Raw genomic sequence first — 18,768 nt, forward strand, 5'->3', positions numbered from 1 at the left:
TCCTTCCCGGGGGTGCGCGTGATCCGCCCCCCAAGCTTCCCAGTGGCGGGCGGGCGCGCGCCCTGCCCCCCTCTTCTCCTCCCCTCCCCGCTCCTCTCCCGGCAGAAAGTTAGCAGCGGGGAAGGAACTCGGGGCTGCAACAGTGTGAGGCGGCGGCGGCAGCGGCTGCTGCTGTAGAAGCAGCGGCGGCGGCGGCGGCAGCGGCTGAGGAGGAGGAGGAAGACGCGGATCTGGAGACGGAGGTTGGAGCAGGTGCCGCCGGCAGCGCAGGGAGTTTCGCGCGCCCCCCTCAGTCCCCTTCCCAGAGGCTGAGGGGGGGTGGTGGGGGAAGCCCGGGGCCAACAGCCGGGCTCTGGGGGCAGCGTCGGGAGGGCCATGCGGCGGGGCTCCCCCCAAGTGCAGCGGGACAGCGGCGGCGGCTGGAGGAGCAGCCGGGATCGGGGGCGCATCGGCGTCTCTCCATGCAACCCGGGCGGCTCGGCGGCGGCGGCGGGGGCGGCGGCTGAAATCATGTCCGGGCAGCGCCGGGGGCTGCTGCTGCCGCCGCCGCTGCTGCTACCGCCGCCGCCGCCGCTGCCGCGAGCGGGGAACCGCGATGGCCCAGTGGCCCGCGCCGCCGCCGCCGCCGCCCACTGCCTCCTCTAAGGGGCCCCCGGCGCGCAAGCTGCTCTTCATGTGCACCCTGTCTCTGTCCGTCACCTACCTGTGCTACAGCCTCATGAGCTGCTACAGTTCTCTGCAGTTCCCGCTGGCGCTGCAGGAGCCACCCGGCGCTGGGGAGCCCTCGGGCGGCCCCCCTCCCAGCCCGCCGCTGTTGCCCTCCCTTCTGCCTCCCCGTGTCCAGCTCGGCCCCTCGCGCCCTCCGCCGCCACCGCCGCCATCCCTGGGAGCGCTGGCCAACGCGAGCCGAAGGGAGCCACCGGACTCCCCCCAACCCCCGGGAGAAAACTGGGGGCCGGGGAGCAGCGGCGGAGGGGGAGCAGCCAACCGGGACGCCTGGATCCGAACCCCCTTGGCCCCAACCGAGATGATTACGGTGCAGAGCGGGCTCTTCGAGAGGGACCCCCATGAGTCCAGCACTACGGACGAGGAGCTGACCGGTCGGAGGGGGGGCAATAGTACCAGCGGAGGAGGAGGGGAAAAGGGGGGGCCTGGCCCTGGCACCACTACCCCGGACTATGGGGAGAAGAAGCTACCGCAGGCGCTGATCATCGGGGTGAAGAAAGGAGGAACCCGGGCTCTGCTGGAGGCGATCCGAGTGCACCCAGACGTGCGGGCAGTGGGCGTGGAGCCGCACTTCTTCGACAGGAACTACGAGAAAGGGTTGGAGTGGTACAGGTAGGGGTAGGGGTATTGGCAAGGGCAGGTTGAGACGGGGCGGGACTGTAGAAGCAAAGGAAGGCTGCTGACTAGGTGATGGGGAGAATGTAGAGAAAGGAAATAGCCCTTTCTCTGTCTAAAGAGCAGTCTTCAACTTAGGACTCGCCCACTTTCCAGGAGCAGGAGAAATGTGGTTCCTTCACATCTGCTGAGGAGCATCTTTAACCCCACTGGGCTGCTCTAGGGAGGGAGCACATTCCTCCTCTGGAGAATTAGAGATCGCTTAATTTTGCTGCGAGGTGAGAAGAGCTCCACTCGCATCTCGGTTTTAAATCTCCAAGGGTCAGGGCTGTGAATAGCTCGGGCAGTGCCCCTGGGGCTGTAGCTGCCAGCTTGGCTAGGGCTGGGACTCTATTGCCTCTGGAGCCAGAGTCCCCTGTCCACCTCCTAGCGCCTCTGTGGACAGCAGGTGTCTCTGAAACCGAGGCCCCCTTGCCCTTGGCTTTCCCTTCCTTTTTCAGTGTTTAATGACAAAGCCTTATTGTGGAATAGAGCTTAAAAAGACTGGAAGAGCAGAAAGGCTTCTAGATCCATTGGGATCTTTTGAAATTTTCCTCAGACACACAGGCACCTGAGTTAAGGGAAGGCACAACTCAAGGTTTTTAGGTCGATTGGAAATGGAAAAGATGCCACTGAGAATACTATGTAGTTCTGGCTTTCTGTTGTTAAAGATCCAGGATGTTTTCAACCCCCAGAGCCATCCCCTCTTGTCCTCTTGTGCAGAACAGGCGCTATATTTATTTTGTGTTAGGGTGCACCAATTTCTGAATGGCAGTATGCTACCTATGAGCTTTTATGTTGTACACCTGTGCCCTTCTATGGCTCCTTTCCATCAGATGAAAGCCCAGTGATCTATGAGACTCCATATAAATCACTTTCTCTTGGTATCAGCCAATGATAGAGATAGATAAGAGATGAGAAAGTTAAGTTCAGGTAAAACAAATTAATAATCCCTTCTTTCTTATTTCTGATACCATTCAAAAGAACATCTTCTAGAAACCAATGAAGAAAATAGCCTTTTTCTTTGTTCTTCTCTTCTCACCCTGTAAACAGGAGATCTGACTGGCTGGCTCCAATTCTGTTACATTTCTATAATTAATTACAATTGTCAAATACAAACACAGGCTTGTCAGCTAAGGGGATGCTATCCTTTTAAAGAAGCAATAAGTGAATAAGAAGCATTTGTTTCTTGACAGGTCTCTTTGGTGTTATAATAGGCATTTGGCCAGGTACTTACCCCAGCTAAAATTATGAATTGTGAAAGTTATTTTTTCCTTTAAGATACAACCAAACTTCAGAAATCTATGATAAATGTGTCTGAATCGTGATCAATTTATTCCACTTTTGAAAATATGATGCACGGTTTGAAAACTTGTGAGGGTTACATTCATGTGCAAACATTCTGGTACATTAAATTGAAACAGCAAATGTGTCTGTTAATGTCTTGTGTCGGTTTCAACAGAGAGAACTAATTGGAATATTTTAGGAGGCTTCAAACATCCCCTTCCAATCAAAACATAAAACAGCAAACCCCTAATTTAACTGGGGGGAAAACAGTATTTACTACAATGGGAAGCCATGGCTTCCAGAATGTGATGATCATTACAAAGGCATTAGGATGATTAGCCGGACATCAGCCAAAAAAGCAACTGCCATGATGGCTGACCCTTGGAAGCTGGGGGTGTTTGAATGTACTACCATTTGGTTCTGGAGATGGCTGGTTTCTTTTTGACATGATTTCATTTTTCTACTGTATGGGAGATGGTTGCCTTTCTTTTTTTTTTTTTCTCCTGCTCCCCCAGCTGCAATTTAAGACAAAGCACCTTTGGACAGGGATCCTTGGCATTTTGGAAGTTGGGTGTATGTGTATGTAGGGAAATTCTGGTCTCAGGAGTATTTTATAGTCACTCCAGGGAACTTTAGCCAAGTGGCAAATGACCACTTGGGAGAAAGATAAACAAAGGCCAAATCTTTCTATATGCATGTAACTTTGCAGAAACCAGGAAAAGGGAAGTGAGAATATTGTTATACCTGCTAAAAGTTGCTGCAGAGAACATACTGGTCTGAGGACCAAGTTTAGAAGCATGAGAGAAGACCTGTAATCTGGTTTGGAGTTGTTCAAGATAGGTTGGGCTACACATGACAAGGTTTTCCTACTTTTTTCCATGTCTAGACCACAGGAAGAAGATAAATTGTTACTTCTGGCTTCCTGGAAGTAGAAGCTATATAAGGTCTCTTGTACCTGAATACTATTAGAGTTCTTTTGATTTGTTCTGATGCTTAGCTTTTTCTCCTTGGTATTGCGGGGATAGCAATCTTGTTGCACCAATAGGGTAGGGCCTATAATATTTTTGTTTACCATATAGTATCCTTGATGCCCAGTATGATGCCTTACATATAACCCTGAAGATGGATGATGTATATTGGTGATTGACAGCTCTGAAACTGGGACTCCTTTATACCTAATATGGGCTTACACACTACATTACCTCCTAATATGCCTGTCTCTGATGAAGGGGCACTTTAGGAATGCTATATACTTCCCCCACCCCCCCAGTTCATTCCAAATCTGCAGTTCCTTTGAAGAGTCTTTCCTTATCCCAAATACTTGGATCTTTTGGACATGAGAGTCAATGGTGTTGAGCCTTTTCAGAGAGGGATTCCCAAATCTGGGAAACCGATAGTGAATCTTCCATTAACTCCTCCCATCCATCCATTCTCCATTTCGGTGTAGTGGGTAATAATAGGAAAGGGAAAAGAAAGGCATTAACCCCGTCTTGGCAGACAAAGAAACTGAGGCCCAGAGAGAAAAAGAAATCTGCGGGGAAACCAGGAATAGAAATTGTGGCTTATGATTTCCAGTCTGGTTCTCTAATCTATTAGGCTGTGGTATTTATAGTAAATGTAATGGTTTCTTTGCTTGCACCTCTTATCCTTTTTGGAATCTTACAGCACCATTTACCTAATTAGAGAGCCACCTAATTATAGGTTGAGTTCCCCCCCCTTCCCTTTTCTGTGTTTTTATGTTTTACTTCTATTACCTGTTAATTTTGTGGAGTGTTTCTTGTTTTTGTATTCCGGAAAAGGAAAACAGGGACATGTTAATGGTTGATCTCTGTGGAACTGGGGAGTTTTTTTCTTCATAACCAGAGGAACAGCCCTACAATTTTTATTCTCAGGATCACACACTCCCATTGTTTTCTATTATGTTGTTAATTTCATGCTTTTTTTTCTGAAAATTATTGAACTGGAAGAGAGGGACCGTAGAAACTTCATTATATAATGCTAGTATGAGAAGGGACATTTTTAGTTCAATCCTTTAATTTTATAGAGGAGAAAACTGAAGCCCACTGAGGGCCAGTGTCTTTCTCAAGCTTACCCCTCTAGTTAATGGCAGAACTGTGCCAGGAATTCAGGTCTCTTGAGTCTAGGGACAGGGTTCTTTCCATTATATTCTCCTCCCTTCATACTGTTTGAGGGGATGGTAGACTGCTGAATTATGTAGAACATCTATAATAACACAGAGAAATTAAAACAACAGAGAAACTGCCCTGGGTTCAAAAGCAACCATTGATACTACCTCTGTGATCTTGGACAGGCCATTATTCTGAATTTCAGTATCCTCATCAGTAAAATGAGCAGATTGAACTAGTTGTCCTTATAGTAATGGTATCAAACTCAAACAGAAATTGATCTCTGAGATCATATTTTGACTTAGAAAACCACAAATGAGCATTATCTATGTTGTATTTTATATTTCATTTATTTTGATAAATATTTACCAACTGCATCTTATTTTTTTAAACCCTTACCTTCCCTCTTAGAATCAATACTGTGTATTGGTTCTAAGGCAGAAGAGCAGTAAGGGCTAGACAATGGGGGTTAAGTGACTTGCCCAGGGTCACACAGCTAGGAAGTGTCTGAGGCCAGATTTGAACCCATGACCTCCCTTCTGGGCCTGACTCTCAATCCACTGAGCCACCCAACTGTCCCCCCCCCCCCAACCTGCATCTTTATCTGATTCAGTTTGCGTGTTGAAACTTTGCTGTGGTGGCCATCCCTTGGAGTACCCAAGTTATGATCCCATGTAATAATCTTTCTTGGATTGACACAGCTCGAGGACTTATTTATTAAGATCTATTAAAAGAAAACAAACACAAACGATAAAGCCTAGATCTGCTATCAGACCTGTTGCTTCTGGTTTATAGAAGTTGGATTTTCTTTTTGGTTTTGGGAAGAGATAGGGGCACAAGTGAAAGACAAGGAAGGAATGGCTATGGTGAATAAAGCTAACCTGTTGAACCTTTCTCCAAATTGTACTGTAACTGCTTGTCTCATTGCTTTTCTTTAACTTCTGTTACTAAATGATAGGAAATTATTATAGATGGTTCAGAAACAGGCTGGACCTTTCCTCAGTCATCTTCACTCTCATTAGCTCACACTTAAATCCAACTTGCTGTGAGAAGGCTGGCTTCAGAAACACCCAAATCACTAAAATTCTCACAAAATCATGGAGTTTTAGAGGTTTGGATCTTGATGCCGTCACTGACTAACTAGCCAGTGTGTTATAATGGAAAGAATGTTAGACTTGGGAGTCAGGCATCATGGCTTTGAGTTCTGTCTCTGATACTTACTAGCTCCATGATTGGAGGCAAGTCACCTTGCCTCACTGGGCCTCTTTTCCTCATCTGTAAAATGGGAGCAATATTACTTGTGCTTGGGGAAAACCTTAAAGTGCTTCAAAATTGTGAGTTATTACTAATCTCTCTGGTCCTCAGTCTTCTCATCTGTAAAAAGGGGACAATGATGCTTACATTACTTAGGTCATAGATTTATGAAGAAAGCTCTTTGGAAATATTAAAGCCTTATAGGGATGTGACTTTTTATTCTTCTGATCTTAAAGCAGTGGTTCATGGGATTCTCTTAGGAATTCTTAGTGTGTATCACAGAGTTTTTTTCTTTGCCCATATTGTTCCTAAGAAGACTTGTTTTTGAGAAGCAGACAGACATAGCACAAGCTCTTCAAGTAAAGAGGGAGGAGTGTGATAGTTTATGGGCCCTTTATGTCTTAAGTTGTGTGGTAGAAAGATTGGGATTCTCCTACAGTGCCTCCCTGACTCAAGGAGATGGCCACCAGAGGTCCCCCCTTCTATGTGCATAGAGAGGCAATATGATGTGGTGGGGAAAAAACAAACTTGGGACTGCCAATTGACCATCCTAGATTCTAATTCCAGCTCTGCTAATAGACTTGAGCAAATCATTTCTCTCCTTCTACACGTAACCCCAATACCACTGGGCTTTGGGACTGGGGTAACATACAATGAGAAGGTTGGATTAAATTCTCTCTAAGGCCCCTTCCATATCGTATAATTTTTGGCATCATAGGACTTAGTTTTCTCATCTCTAACATGAAAGAATTGGGCTAGATGATTTTTGAGGTCTATCTAGTGCTAAATTTTGTGGTCCTGGAATCATAGAATATAGAGGTCAGATATCATCCAGTCCCACCCCTTCATTTTTCATGTAAGGAAATTGAGGTATAATGATGTTTAGTGATTTCCCAGGATCCCATGGCTAATGTCAGGCAAGAACTGAACCCAAGTCTTTTTGATACCAAGTCCAGTGCCCTCTCCACTACGCCATGCTGTCTCTTAGTTGGGTTAAATACAACAATCCACACCTGTGTAAAAAAACAAAACAAAACAAAAAAACAACTTCATAAGTACAGGAAGGGACAGACATGATTTGACAGCCATGCATGGAATAAGAAACTGAATGTGGGTTCCAACCAGTGGGTGTCTTTTGTAAAATGTAGCACCCAAAACAGTATACGGTAGCCCATATGGAATCTAACTTGGGTCAGCAGTGTAAAATATGCTGAAAATGTAGCTTACGCTAGTAGTGAAGTGAGGGGGTTTGATTCAATGGCCCGAAAGGTCCTTTCTACCTCTACTCTATCATCTTATGAATTTCTTCTTCTTAGTTGCAACTCATCATTCAGAATTGTTTAGGTGTTTTTGTTGTTGTTGTTGTTGTTGGATCAGTTCTATCTGATGCATTAGCTAGCCATTCCAGTATTTTGTCATCCACAAATCTGATAAACATTCAAGTCATTGGTAAAAATGCTGAATAGTACAGGACTGAGGACAGAGCCCTGTTTAAACACTTTAAAATCATTCCAGAAAGTGGCAGGTACAGTGACATCTCTCCCCTTGCCAGAGTTGTGGTTTATGTATGTTATTTTTATTTCACTGCTCTAATATGTTTTCTTACTTTTACGTGGGGATTTTACAAATAGCAGCAGAATGAAGAGATATTCTTCAGACATTTTTACAACCCCAAAACCCTTGATGTCATCAGGAGCAACATGGTGGCAGAAAAATAAAGAGAAGCCGTTTTTCATTTAAAGTCAAGCAAGTGAGGAATTTCTTACTGATCTCATTAATCCCAAACAGTCATGGTTAATTAGCACTAACATAACTTATTCTATAAAATATTGTCTTGGTGTAGTGGAAGGAACACCGGACTGGATATAGGAGACATGAGTTCTAGTTTTTGCTCTGCCTTTACCAACTTGAATGACCTTCGTAAAGTCACTTCCTTCTTTAAAAAAATGGAGATATTGGACTTGAAAAACATATAAGATTCCAAAATAATATAATTCTGTGATAACCTCCAGTATAAGAAGCATGGATTTTTAAAATAGTTACATTAGCACTAAAAGCCATTGAAGAGAAAGTTACAATATGTTTCTCATTTTAAGACAGTCCTGTATTTCAAGAATATGTTTGAATGGGTGATTTCAGAACCTGAAGCAGTTTTAAAATAGCTCTCTAGAGAAAACTAGAACTGGATTTCAGAATTTGCTCTCTTGTAACATTAGCAGGTCTTGGGAAAGATTTAGGTTTCTCCAGGTAAATCCAAACAGATGGATTGTTTTAGGAGAGCCATGGGGAGGTTTAGGCTCAATCTCTTGCATTTTCTTGATCATCATAGGTGTTACTAGTCTGGCTCAGATGCATTTGGAATGCCAAAGACATGTTTATCCTCTAATTTTTCTACTGTAATGGACTCATTTTTGAGACTGTGATATTGTTCATGGAAACACTTAAAGTTCCATATCTTGTGATATGATTGTACTCAATGGTGTTTTCTTATTACCCAGACATCATGGTACTGCTGGTGTTTTTCCCCTAAATGAATAATGCATTTAAATATAAGTAGGAGAGATGATTTAAATGAATAAAAGGATTCTTTGGTTTATGCCTTAGAAAGTTTTCAAAATTTCACCTTTGTGCAATAGATAATATATCTTTTGGATTTATTCCACCCACTCCTTTGGTAAAAAAGACTGACTTATTTCTTTGGTTTCTGTGGCATAACAAGATCCTCCAAGCATTTTGGGAATTTCATTACTTAGAACTTGGTTAGACACTGAAGATGCCAAGGTCATCCATTGTATCCCAAGCCGTCACCAGTTGTCCTGACTTTTGTTTTGCCAATGGACTTCAATGGCTCTGGAAGAGAATGAGGCTGATGACTTTGAGCAACACTACCTTACCTAAATCCAGTTCATGCATGAGTCAAAAGACATCACCAGGGACGTCATTTTGGTCTTCTTGGAGCATGGAGGACAACTATCAACCATTTCTGTCCTAAGCAACTTCATCCTTCCAGGTTTGTAAACTCAGCATTAACCTCAGCCCTTCACTCCTTTGACCTCTCATATCCAATAGGATATTTCTCCTTTCATATCTCTCCTGTCTAAGCTCTTTTTGCCACTCACATAGTTATCACCTTAGTTCAGACTTGTCCAATGATGGGCAAACTTTTTAAAGAGGGGGCCAAAGGAAAGGAAATGTTCATTTGTCAGACTGTTTCTAAGGCAACTCTTTCTAAGTTTCATTGGATTGTATCCTACTCATTTTATTCATCAGTTTAGCAATAATGTCCAGTGGCCGGATAGAACATTTCAGGGGTCCGCATCTGGCCCGCTGGCTGTAGTTTGCCCATCACTGGTCTAGACTATTGTTCCATCCTCCTAATTGGTTCCCCTATTTCCAGTCTCTTCCTTTAGTCCAACTTAAACACTGATGTCAAATTAATTTTTCTTAAGCACAGCTTTAACCATATGGTTCCTCTGTCAACCAACTTCAGTGGCTTTCTATTGCCTTTAATTTATAAACTTCTCTGTTTAGTTTTTAAAACTCTAGATAGCCAGGTCCCATTCTATCTTCCTAGCCTCACTGGATATTACTCCCCATCTTTACTCTGTGACCCAGCCAGATTGGTCTTCCTTCTGTCCTTCAGATGTGACTTTCCAAGTCTTATCTTCATGTCTGTATACTTCAATGTCATGTCATGTCTCTTCAAGATGTAGCTTTAGCATCACCTTCTGCATAAGGCCTTTCCTTATCCCTCCAATTCACAGCATCCTTCTCAAACTACTTTGGATTTATCTATTTTCTACATATTTGTATTTCTTCCCTTTATATTTATTCTGTATATATTTATATATTTATATATTTATTACCAACAGTATTAGATGGTAAGCTCCATTTATTTTTTTTTTAATTTTTTTTAAACCCTTGTACTTCGGTGTATTGTCTCATAGGTGGAAGATTGGTAAGGGTGGGCAATGGGGGTCAAGTGACTTGCCCAGGGTCACACAGCTGGGAAGTGGCTGAGGCCAGGTTTGAACTTAGGACCTCCTGTCTCTAGGCCTGACTCTCACTCCACTGAGCTACCCAGCTGCCCCTATTTTTTATTTTTAAAATCCTTACCTTCCATCTTGGAATCAAGACTGGGTATTAGTTCTAAGGCAGAAGAGTAGGAAGGGGTAGGCAATGGGGGTTAAGTGATTTGCCCACAGTAACACAGCTGGGAAGTGTCTGAAGCCGGATATGAACCTAGGATCTCCCATCTCTAGGCCTGACTCTCAATCCACTGAGCTACCCAGCTGCCCCTAGTAAGTTCCATTTATAAGGGTTGTTTGTTTTTTGTTTTCTCAACAGCTAATTCAGTGCCTGAAACATGCTGTTCAGTCGTATCAGTCATGTATTGATTTTTTTACAACCCTATTTGGGGTTTTCTTGGCAAAGATACTGGAATAGTTTGTAATTTCCTTCTCCAGTTCACTTTACAGATGGGGAAACTGAGACAAATATGGTTAAGTGACTTGCCCAGGGTCACATAGTAATTGCCTGAGACAGGATTTTAAACTCAGATCTTCCTGATTCCAGGCCCAGTGCTCTATCCATTTAGACATCTAGCTATCTGCCTGGAACATAGTAGACACTTAATACTTATTGATAGGTTTCATAAAAATATTTGTTGAATGAATAAATAAAAAATAAAACTGTTTTGTGGGTTTTTATATCACTAGTTAGGATAATTTTCATTTTAAGTCATGTGACTTTGGACAACTCTCTTCCCTTCTCATCTCCTTAGCTTCATTGTGCATCAAATGAAGAGGTAAGAAGTTTCTTTTCAGTCTGATACTCTGTGCCCTATGGCCTTCTAGCACTGGTAGCTATGGTTCCATGATTCTTTATTGGGATTCTGAAATGATACCAAAGAACATAAGTGATAACTTAAAGCAAGCCATCTGTGTCTGTCTGTCAATCTATCCAGCCATCTTATTATTCACTAATAATGGCATGAAGGCATATTTTGAATAAAAATCCATTTACTTTTCATGATGCTGATACTTAATAAGTAATTTCCTACTTTACCCTTACTAACTTGTTGTTAATTCCTTACTAATGAATTTATTTTTGCCCCTCTTTAAATGCCTAAGCATTTTCAAGATATATTTTCTCTGTCTTACAAGTTCTAAAATTTCTCTCTAAAGTATCTTATTTTTCTCTCTAAGGTATCTTATTTAGTCACATAATTATCTATATACTCACTTATTCCTGAGTCACATCTAAAATTAATTGTATGGGTGACAATAATTCAAATATCTAGATCAGTGATTCCCAAAGTGGGCACCACCACCCCCTAGTGGGTGCTGCAGTGATCCAGGGGGAGGGTGATGGCCACAGGTGCATTTGGGGGCGGTGAATAACTGTAAGGGGGCAGTGATAGTATGTGACAGGGGGTGCTAAGTTATATTTTTTCTGGAAAGGGGGCGGTAGGCCAAAAAAGTTTGGGAACCACTGATCTAGATCCTAGGCTACTGCTGCCTTCAATAGCCTAGAACAATGATTCCCAAAGTGGGCACTACCGCCCCCTGGTGGGTGCTGCAGTGATCCAGAGGCGTGGTGATAGCCACACTTTTTTTGTATTACATTCTATTCTGAGTTCAATAAATAGTTTCTTAATTTCTAGGGGGTGCTAAGTAATATTTTTTCTGGAAAGGAGGCGGTAGGCCAAAAAAGTTTGGGAACCACTGGCCTAGAATTTCAGCACTCAGAATTCGTCAGTTCTCTTTTTGGAGGTGGATTGCATTTTTTCATCCTGAGTCCTTTGGATCTTTGTATTGATTAGATTAGCTGAGTTTTTCACAGTTGATCCTTGTTATGATATTACTGTTACTGTGAACAATGTTCTTTTGGTTCTGCTCAATTTACTTTGTATCAGTTCATATAAGTCTTCCAGGCTTTTCTGAAACCATTCTACTCATCATTTCTTAAAGTACAATAGTATTCCATCAAAATTATATGCCAAAACTTGTTCAGCCATTCCCCAATTGATGGGTATCCTTAGAGCTGCTGTCACCATGATATTGTTTTCTGAAATTCCCCTGTGAGATCCTAAATCCCTACTCTTTTATCTCTCCTTTGGTCTCACTCCTCCTAAATCTATACTTCACTTCACCATGACCTTCAGTTCTCCCACTCTTTCTTTTACTTCCATTCTAGAAATAATGCTTTCTCTTCTCTTCCTTTCCTAGTATTGACTCTGGTCAAGTTAAATTGAATGGTCAGTTTACTTTGACACAGGCTTCTACCCTTGAATCACTTTTCCTTTGTTCTCTTCTTGTTCATGCTTTGCCAAATTCCAACTCTTAGGGTACTCTCCCCATCATTTATTTCTCTGTTTCTACTCTTGCCCTGTTGACTGCTACTGGAGAAAGTTACACAACTGTGCTGACGTGGTCCACTACAAATTTATGCTATATAATCTCAACTTGACCCTCACTTGTGTTTTGTATTTCTTTCCCCCCACCCCCGATTCACTAGCACCTTCTCCACAGAAACTATTCTAAATCTTCTCATCTTTTCCTCTACACTTTCCTTCCCCATTCCTTCCCAGCAGAGGATTTTATTTCCTACCTTCCTGAAAAAAAAGCCCATCCACTATGACTTGTGTCTTTTCCATCTCAAAAACCTCTCCATTCTGTCTCTAGGAGATTATTCAATCAGTATGTTTTAGAAATAGGCATGGTCTTCGTTACTGGCTCCATGTGAGCACAGACCACCATGTTTCTATTTGCCCACAGTATTGAATTCCTCCAAATCAATTTCGCTGTAATAAGCATTATCCTAAAGGCATAGGGGGAAAAATCCAGCAACTGGTGACTTAAGGAACAGTTATTTACCAAGTAATTTAACAAGAAACTCCCAGGATGTTTATAAAATGCAACATGATTGTAATTTCAAACTGCCAAAATATTTTTTCTCTATGGAGCTGTAGTTGTTTTGGTGTCCTGTGTTTCTTATTATATTTGAACAGACCCTCTTCATAATGTGTGTATTTTTTATATACTTACATCTATGTGTATGCATATATATGTTAATATTTACACATATATACACTAATTTATCACCATACATATGATTTCATCAGTATAAGAGTCTCTGGTAAGAAACTTCTTCCATCATGTTAAGGCATCATCTGCTTTGGAACTTACAGTTACCTAAGGGCACTTAGCTGTTAAGTGGCCTACCAGAGGTTGAATGGCACATCTAGAATATGTTCTAAGAGGGCCAGATCTCTGTTCAGTATGTCATGATGCCTTTTATATATATATATATATATATATGTATATATATATATGTATGTATATATGTATACTTACATAAACATAATATAGCATAGTTAGTATTTTATAGAAATGCATTTAGGAATGAATTTGAATCTTAGCTTTTCTGCTTCTTAGCTGTGTGACTTTGGGCAACTCACTTCTTTTCTCTGGACCAATCTATAAACTGATATTACCTTTGAGTCTAAATCTTATCATCTACTAGCTAACATTTATATATTTCTTTACGATTTGCAAAGCATTTTATACTTGTTATCTTAATTGCTTCTCACAACAATCCTGGGAGTTAGGTGCTATTATTTTCTTCATTTGACATATGAGGAAACTGAGGTAAACAGAGGCTAAGTGACTTGCCCAAAGTTATATAGTGTAGTAAATGACTGATGCAGGATTCAAACTCAGGCCCTCCTGACTTGGAAGTCCAGTGGTCTTACCAGTATCCTATGCTATCACCAATCTTTTCTTTTTCTCCAGCCTCCAAGGAAGAGTGACTTTTCTTGTAAAGACTAAGCCCTCTTTTTGTGCCCTAATCTCTCCTCTTTTCTTTGGGATCTTGTTCTTAGTCATTCTTTCATTTTTAATATTTCTGTCCCTACTGACTTATTCCTTTCCCCTCACAAACATTTAAGGATGTAATTTTCTCCATCTTAAAAAAATAAAAATAATGCTCTTGCCCCAAATTCCTCTTTCTTTGACCCTGCCATCTCCTTAAACTGTTTCCTATCTTTTCTTTTTCATAGCCAAATTCTTAAAAATATGTCAGTCATTACCCTCATTACCTCAGCTTCCTCATATCTCTCTCACTTCTCAATCCTTCACACAGTTTTCTGACTCCAACGGTACTGATAACTGCCCTCTCCAAGATTGCTGATGGTATCTTTACTGCTAATTTCCGTGGACTATTCTTCAGTGTTTGGCACATACTGCTTACTAAATACTTCTTGATTGATTTAGAATCTCTCATGTTACTCGGCCTTTCTGAAAGTTTTGACACTGTCAACCACTCCTTCCTCCTTGTTTCATTGTCCTCCCTCGGCTTTTACGACACCGATCTCCCTTGGTTTTCCTACCTTTACTGTCTCTTGGTCTCCTTTGCTGGATTATCATTTCTCTCAGGCCATTAAGTATGGGCATATTCCAAGTCTCTTTTTTAGTGTCTCTTCTTTCTGTCTGTATAATCTCTCCCTTGGAGAGTTTATCAGCTGTCATGGGCCCAAGTTTCATCATATTATTTCTAAACAGATGACTTAAACCTATTTACCTAGCCTTAATCTCTATTGTGAAATCAGTTCCACATTGTCAATTGACTCCAACTGGATTTCCCATTATTATTTCAAACTCTATGATTCAAAATGGAATTTACTATTTCTACTCCCAACATACCCACTCTCCACACTTCTCTCTTTCTGTTGAGGGCAATACCAGCTAGATCTCCATTTCCTAATCAACAAAATGAGAGAGAATTAGATTTGATGATTTCTTAGGTTCCTTCTTGCTCTAAAACTATGATCCTTTCATTCATCCTGAGGTTTACCACCTTGGGAGTCATGTTTGACTTCCCTCTCCCATCAGTCGCCAAGTCTTGGTGCCTCTACTGGCATAAAAGTTTACATGTTTATCCTTTTCTTTCACATAGCTTCGACTTTAATTCACCCTCCTGTCAATCCTTGCCTGAATGATTTACTCCCAAATTGGTTCTTCCACTTTCAGGCTTTCTTCTATTTCACATGTCACCTTCATAGGTCATAGGACTTCGGATTTCCTCTAGAATGAAAAAAATTGATAGCCAGTAATATATTATTTATTTAGAACACATTCTGTCTTAGTAACAATTCTAAAACAGAAGGGCAAGGATTAGGCAAAATGGGGTTAAATGACTTGCCCAGAGTCACACAGCTAGAAAGTGTCTGAGTTCAGATTTGAACCCAGGTTCTCCTAACTTCAGGTCTGGCTCTCTAACCACTGTGCCACATAGCTGCCCCCTTAGCCAGTCATTTGAAACCTTCAACAGTATGCCTTCTTTTTTTTTCTCTTTTCTCCAGATATTCCATATAACTCCCCTTTACATTTTGTGCATTCTAGCCATACTGGACTACCAGTTATTCTCTGAACTCATTATTCCATTCCCACTCTCTCTGCTTTTGTACAAATTCAGGGGCCTTGGGCAGCTGGGTAGCTCAGTGGAGTGAGAGTCAGGCCTAGAGACAGGAGGTCCTAGGTTCAAACCCGGCCTCAGCCACTTCCCAGCTGTGTGACCCTGGGCAAGTCACTTGACCCCCATTGCCCACCCTTACCAATCTTCCACCTATGAGACAATACACCGAAGTACAAGGGTTTAAAAAAAAAAAACAAACAACAAATTCAGGGGCCTTCCCCCAACTCTGTGCCATTCCTGAAATACATTTCTTCTTCCATCAGTGCAAATCACTAGCTTTTCTATAACTCTATACCAGTGGTTAACAAACTTTTTTGTCCTACCACCCCCTTTCCAGAAAAAATATTACTTAGCCCCCTGGAAATTAATTAAAAAAAATTTAATATTAATTAATAGGAAAGATAAATGCACCTGTGGCCATCACCTCGCCTCTGGATCGCTGCAGCACCCACCAGGGGGCGGTGGTGCCCACTTTGGGAATCACTGCTCTAAACTCCTAGGCTGTTGCCTAGGACATTGAAAGGTTAAATGAGGGGCAGCTGGGTAGCTCAGTGGATTGAGAGTCAGGCCTAGGGACAGGAGGTCTTAGGTTCAAATCCAGCCTCAGACAATTTCCAGCTGTGTGACCTTGGGCAAGTCACTTGACCCCCCATTTTCCACCCTTACCACTCTTCCACCTAGGAGCCAATACACAGAAGTTAAGGGTTAAAAAAAAGAGAAAGGTTAAATGACTTGTCCAGAGTCAAACAGATAGTATTTGTCTGAACTGGGACTTAAACTGAAGTTTTCTTGATTCCTAGGATAGCTTCCTTTCCCAGTACCTTCAATTTTATTTGTTTTAAGCCTGTATTTTTTAAAGCTTAAAGAGAATTATAGGTTCTGGTGTCACATAAGTTAGAGAAAAAAAATCCAACATCTCTGGCAAAATCTTTTGTCTTTCCCTGTCCATACATAGCCTGCTTTCCAGCCAGATGTTCCCAATTCCCTGTTTGCACCTGCAGGGCCCAGTGTTCCAGGTGTTGGGACTGATTGCTGCTTTTACAGGACTTGTGTGGTGTGTTGAAAAGAGCATCAGAAAACCCAAGTTTTTAATTCCTGGATCTGTTACCTGTGATGTTGGGCAAGTCCCTCTTTCCTCTTCCCAGTTTGCTCCTTTGTAAAATGAGGAGGACTGAATGAGATGATCCTAAGGTCTTTTCTTGCTTTTTTCACTCCTGATCTTATCAGGGTGTGCAGCATGGCTGAGCTGTCATACTTTATCGAGGTCCCTCTTGGTGTCTTGTACTCGCTCCTCTTTCACCTGGTTCTTCTAGCTCCTGAAGACCCAGGCTCCTGATATTGTGGAGGTAGTGGGATGCAGTCAACATCAATTCATGGGTCTGGAGTCAAACAACTTGTGTTCAAATCTTGCTTGCCATGTGACTCTGAACAAGTCACTATGTATCTCTAGGACTCAGTTTCCTCAATGGTAAGATAATGGCTTTGGATTAAGTGACCTCTGAGGTCTTTTTTCTGGCTCTCATTCTAGGGGAAAGAAAGAAATATTTACATAGCCCTTACTATATGCCAAGCACTTTTTACAAAGATCTATTTTGATCTTTATAATATTTCTGTAAGGTAGATGCTATTACTCTTATTTTGCAATTGAGGAAACTGAGGCAAACAGTAACTCAATCAGGCTCACATTCGAAGTGTCTGACCCAGATTTGAACTCATGTCTTCTTGACTGCAAGCCCAGCACCCTATCCATTGCACCACCAGCTGCCTCCGTGAGCCTATGGCTTTAAAAAATTAAGAAAGTTTTTTCTTGCAATTACATATCAATACAATTTTTCATAATCATTTTCTGACATTTTGTGATCCATGTTTTCTCACCCCACCTTTCCCTCCTCAAGACAGCAGGTAATATGATATAGAATGTATATATGTGTTGTCATGCAATGCAATTCATATTTCCATGTTCATGATGTTGTGAAAAAAGACATATTACTTATACTGGAGAAAAATTCATGGGGGAAATAAAATGAAGAATGACTTGCTTCAAATATGCATGCAGATTCCATCATGTTTCTTCTATGGTAGTAGATGGCCTTTTTCATCATGCGTGCCTTGGAGTTGTCCTGGTTCCTTAGATCCTTGCATTACTGACAATTGTTGTCATTCACAGTTGAAAAAAAGTCTATGGCTTTTGATCTTACTGTTTTCTTTGGTTTTCACACCTTCTAGCCTCTGGGTCTTGTCTCTGAGTTTCTGTTGGCCCATATGGACTCACTATGTATGGGGATTCTGACTCGCCTTCCTGATTCTGATTCATGGCTTTGCACTTATCATCTGTTTTTGAGTCTACCTCTCCCGGCCCCTATGTTGGACTTGCCATACCCTTGGCTCTTCCTCCATTATCAATCTGGTCCATGCTTAGACCTGTCCTTTTGTCTCCTCTTCTGTATCCACAATCTAGAATGCTTTGCTTCATGTGGTCATTGTGACTGCCACCAGTGTGTGTTCATCCTGCCCATGCTGTCCTTGAGATTCAGTCCTCTCTCAGCTTTTATCTTTTCATTCTGACAGGTTTCAGTTTTTTCTTTTTAAATTTTATCCTATCTGTGCAAAGAAGCTCCTGCCGTCTTTTGATTATGCAATTCAATTCTGTCTTTCTTGAAGTGTGGGAAACAGAAATTCATACAGAATTCTGGGTACATGGCAGGAGAAGCTGATAATATTTTCTGTTTTGTTTTCGATACCTTTCCTGATGATGATAACGATACATTTTTGTAGCACTTAACACTTTTGAAAACACTTTTATGTCCATTATATCATTGGATCTTCAAATAAGATAATGGAGTTCTTCCTGGGAGAAGCAATCATTAGAGCCTCCTTCAGCCTCCAGGACCCTTCTGCCATAAACCTCTCCTATTAGAGTCATCTGAAGTGGACTTTCCCCTCCTTTCGCATTCTAGTTACTTGAAGTGGGCTTTTCTCCTCCCCTTTTAAAGTAGCCTGAAGTGGGTTTTACCCTTTCCTGAATTAGTTATAATCACTTGAAATGGGTTTTGTGTACCACAGGCTAGCCTCTTTCATCTCAGCATTCAAATCAGAACCTTGGGAACAAACATCTCCCTAAATTGGGGCAACCCTTGTATAAAGATGAGTAAATTTCTACTTCCTCATGCTCTAAATCCTGAGATTCAGAACTACCATCTGCCTTTCCTCTGCTATGTCATCCCAAATTTTCATCCTGGAGCAG

General features: G+C 41.8%; 1 protein-coding gene across 1 annotated transcript in view; it reads left to right on the plus strand.

Moving 5' to 3' along the window:
- Positions 1-595: 595 nt before the first annotated feature.
- HS3ST4 (heparan sulfate-glucosamine 3-sulfotransferase 4) overlaps positions 596-18,768 on the plus strand; it is a 441,699-nt gene continuing 423,526 nt past the window's right edge. The window contains exon 1 of the mRNA XM_044657052.1: positions 596-1,338. Coding sequence (XP_044512987.1) covers positions 596-1,338 — 743 coding nt within the window. The remainder of the gene's footprint in view (positions 1,339-18,768) is intronic.

The sequence above is a fragment of the Gracilinanus agilis genome, chromosome 1, assembly GCF_016433145.1.
Source record: "Gracilinanus agilis isolate LMUSP501 chromosome 1, AgileGrace, whole genome shotgun sequence".
Taxonomy (NCBI): Eukaryota; Metazoa; Chordata; class Mammalia; order Didelphimorphia; family Didelphidae; genus Gracilinanus; species Gracilinanus agilis.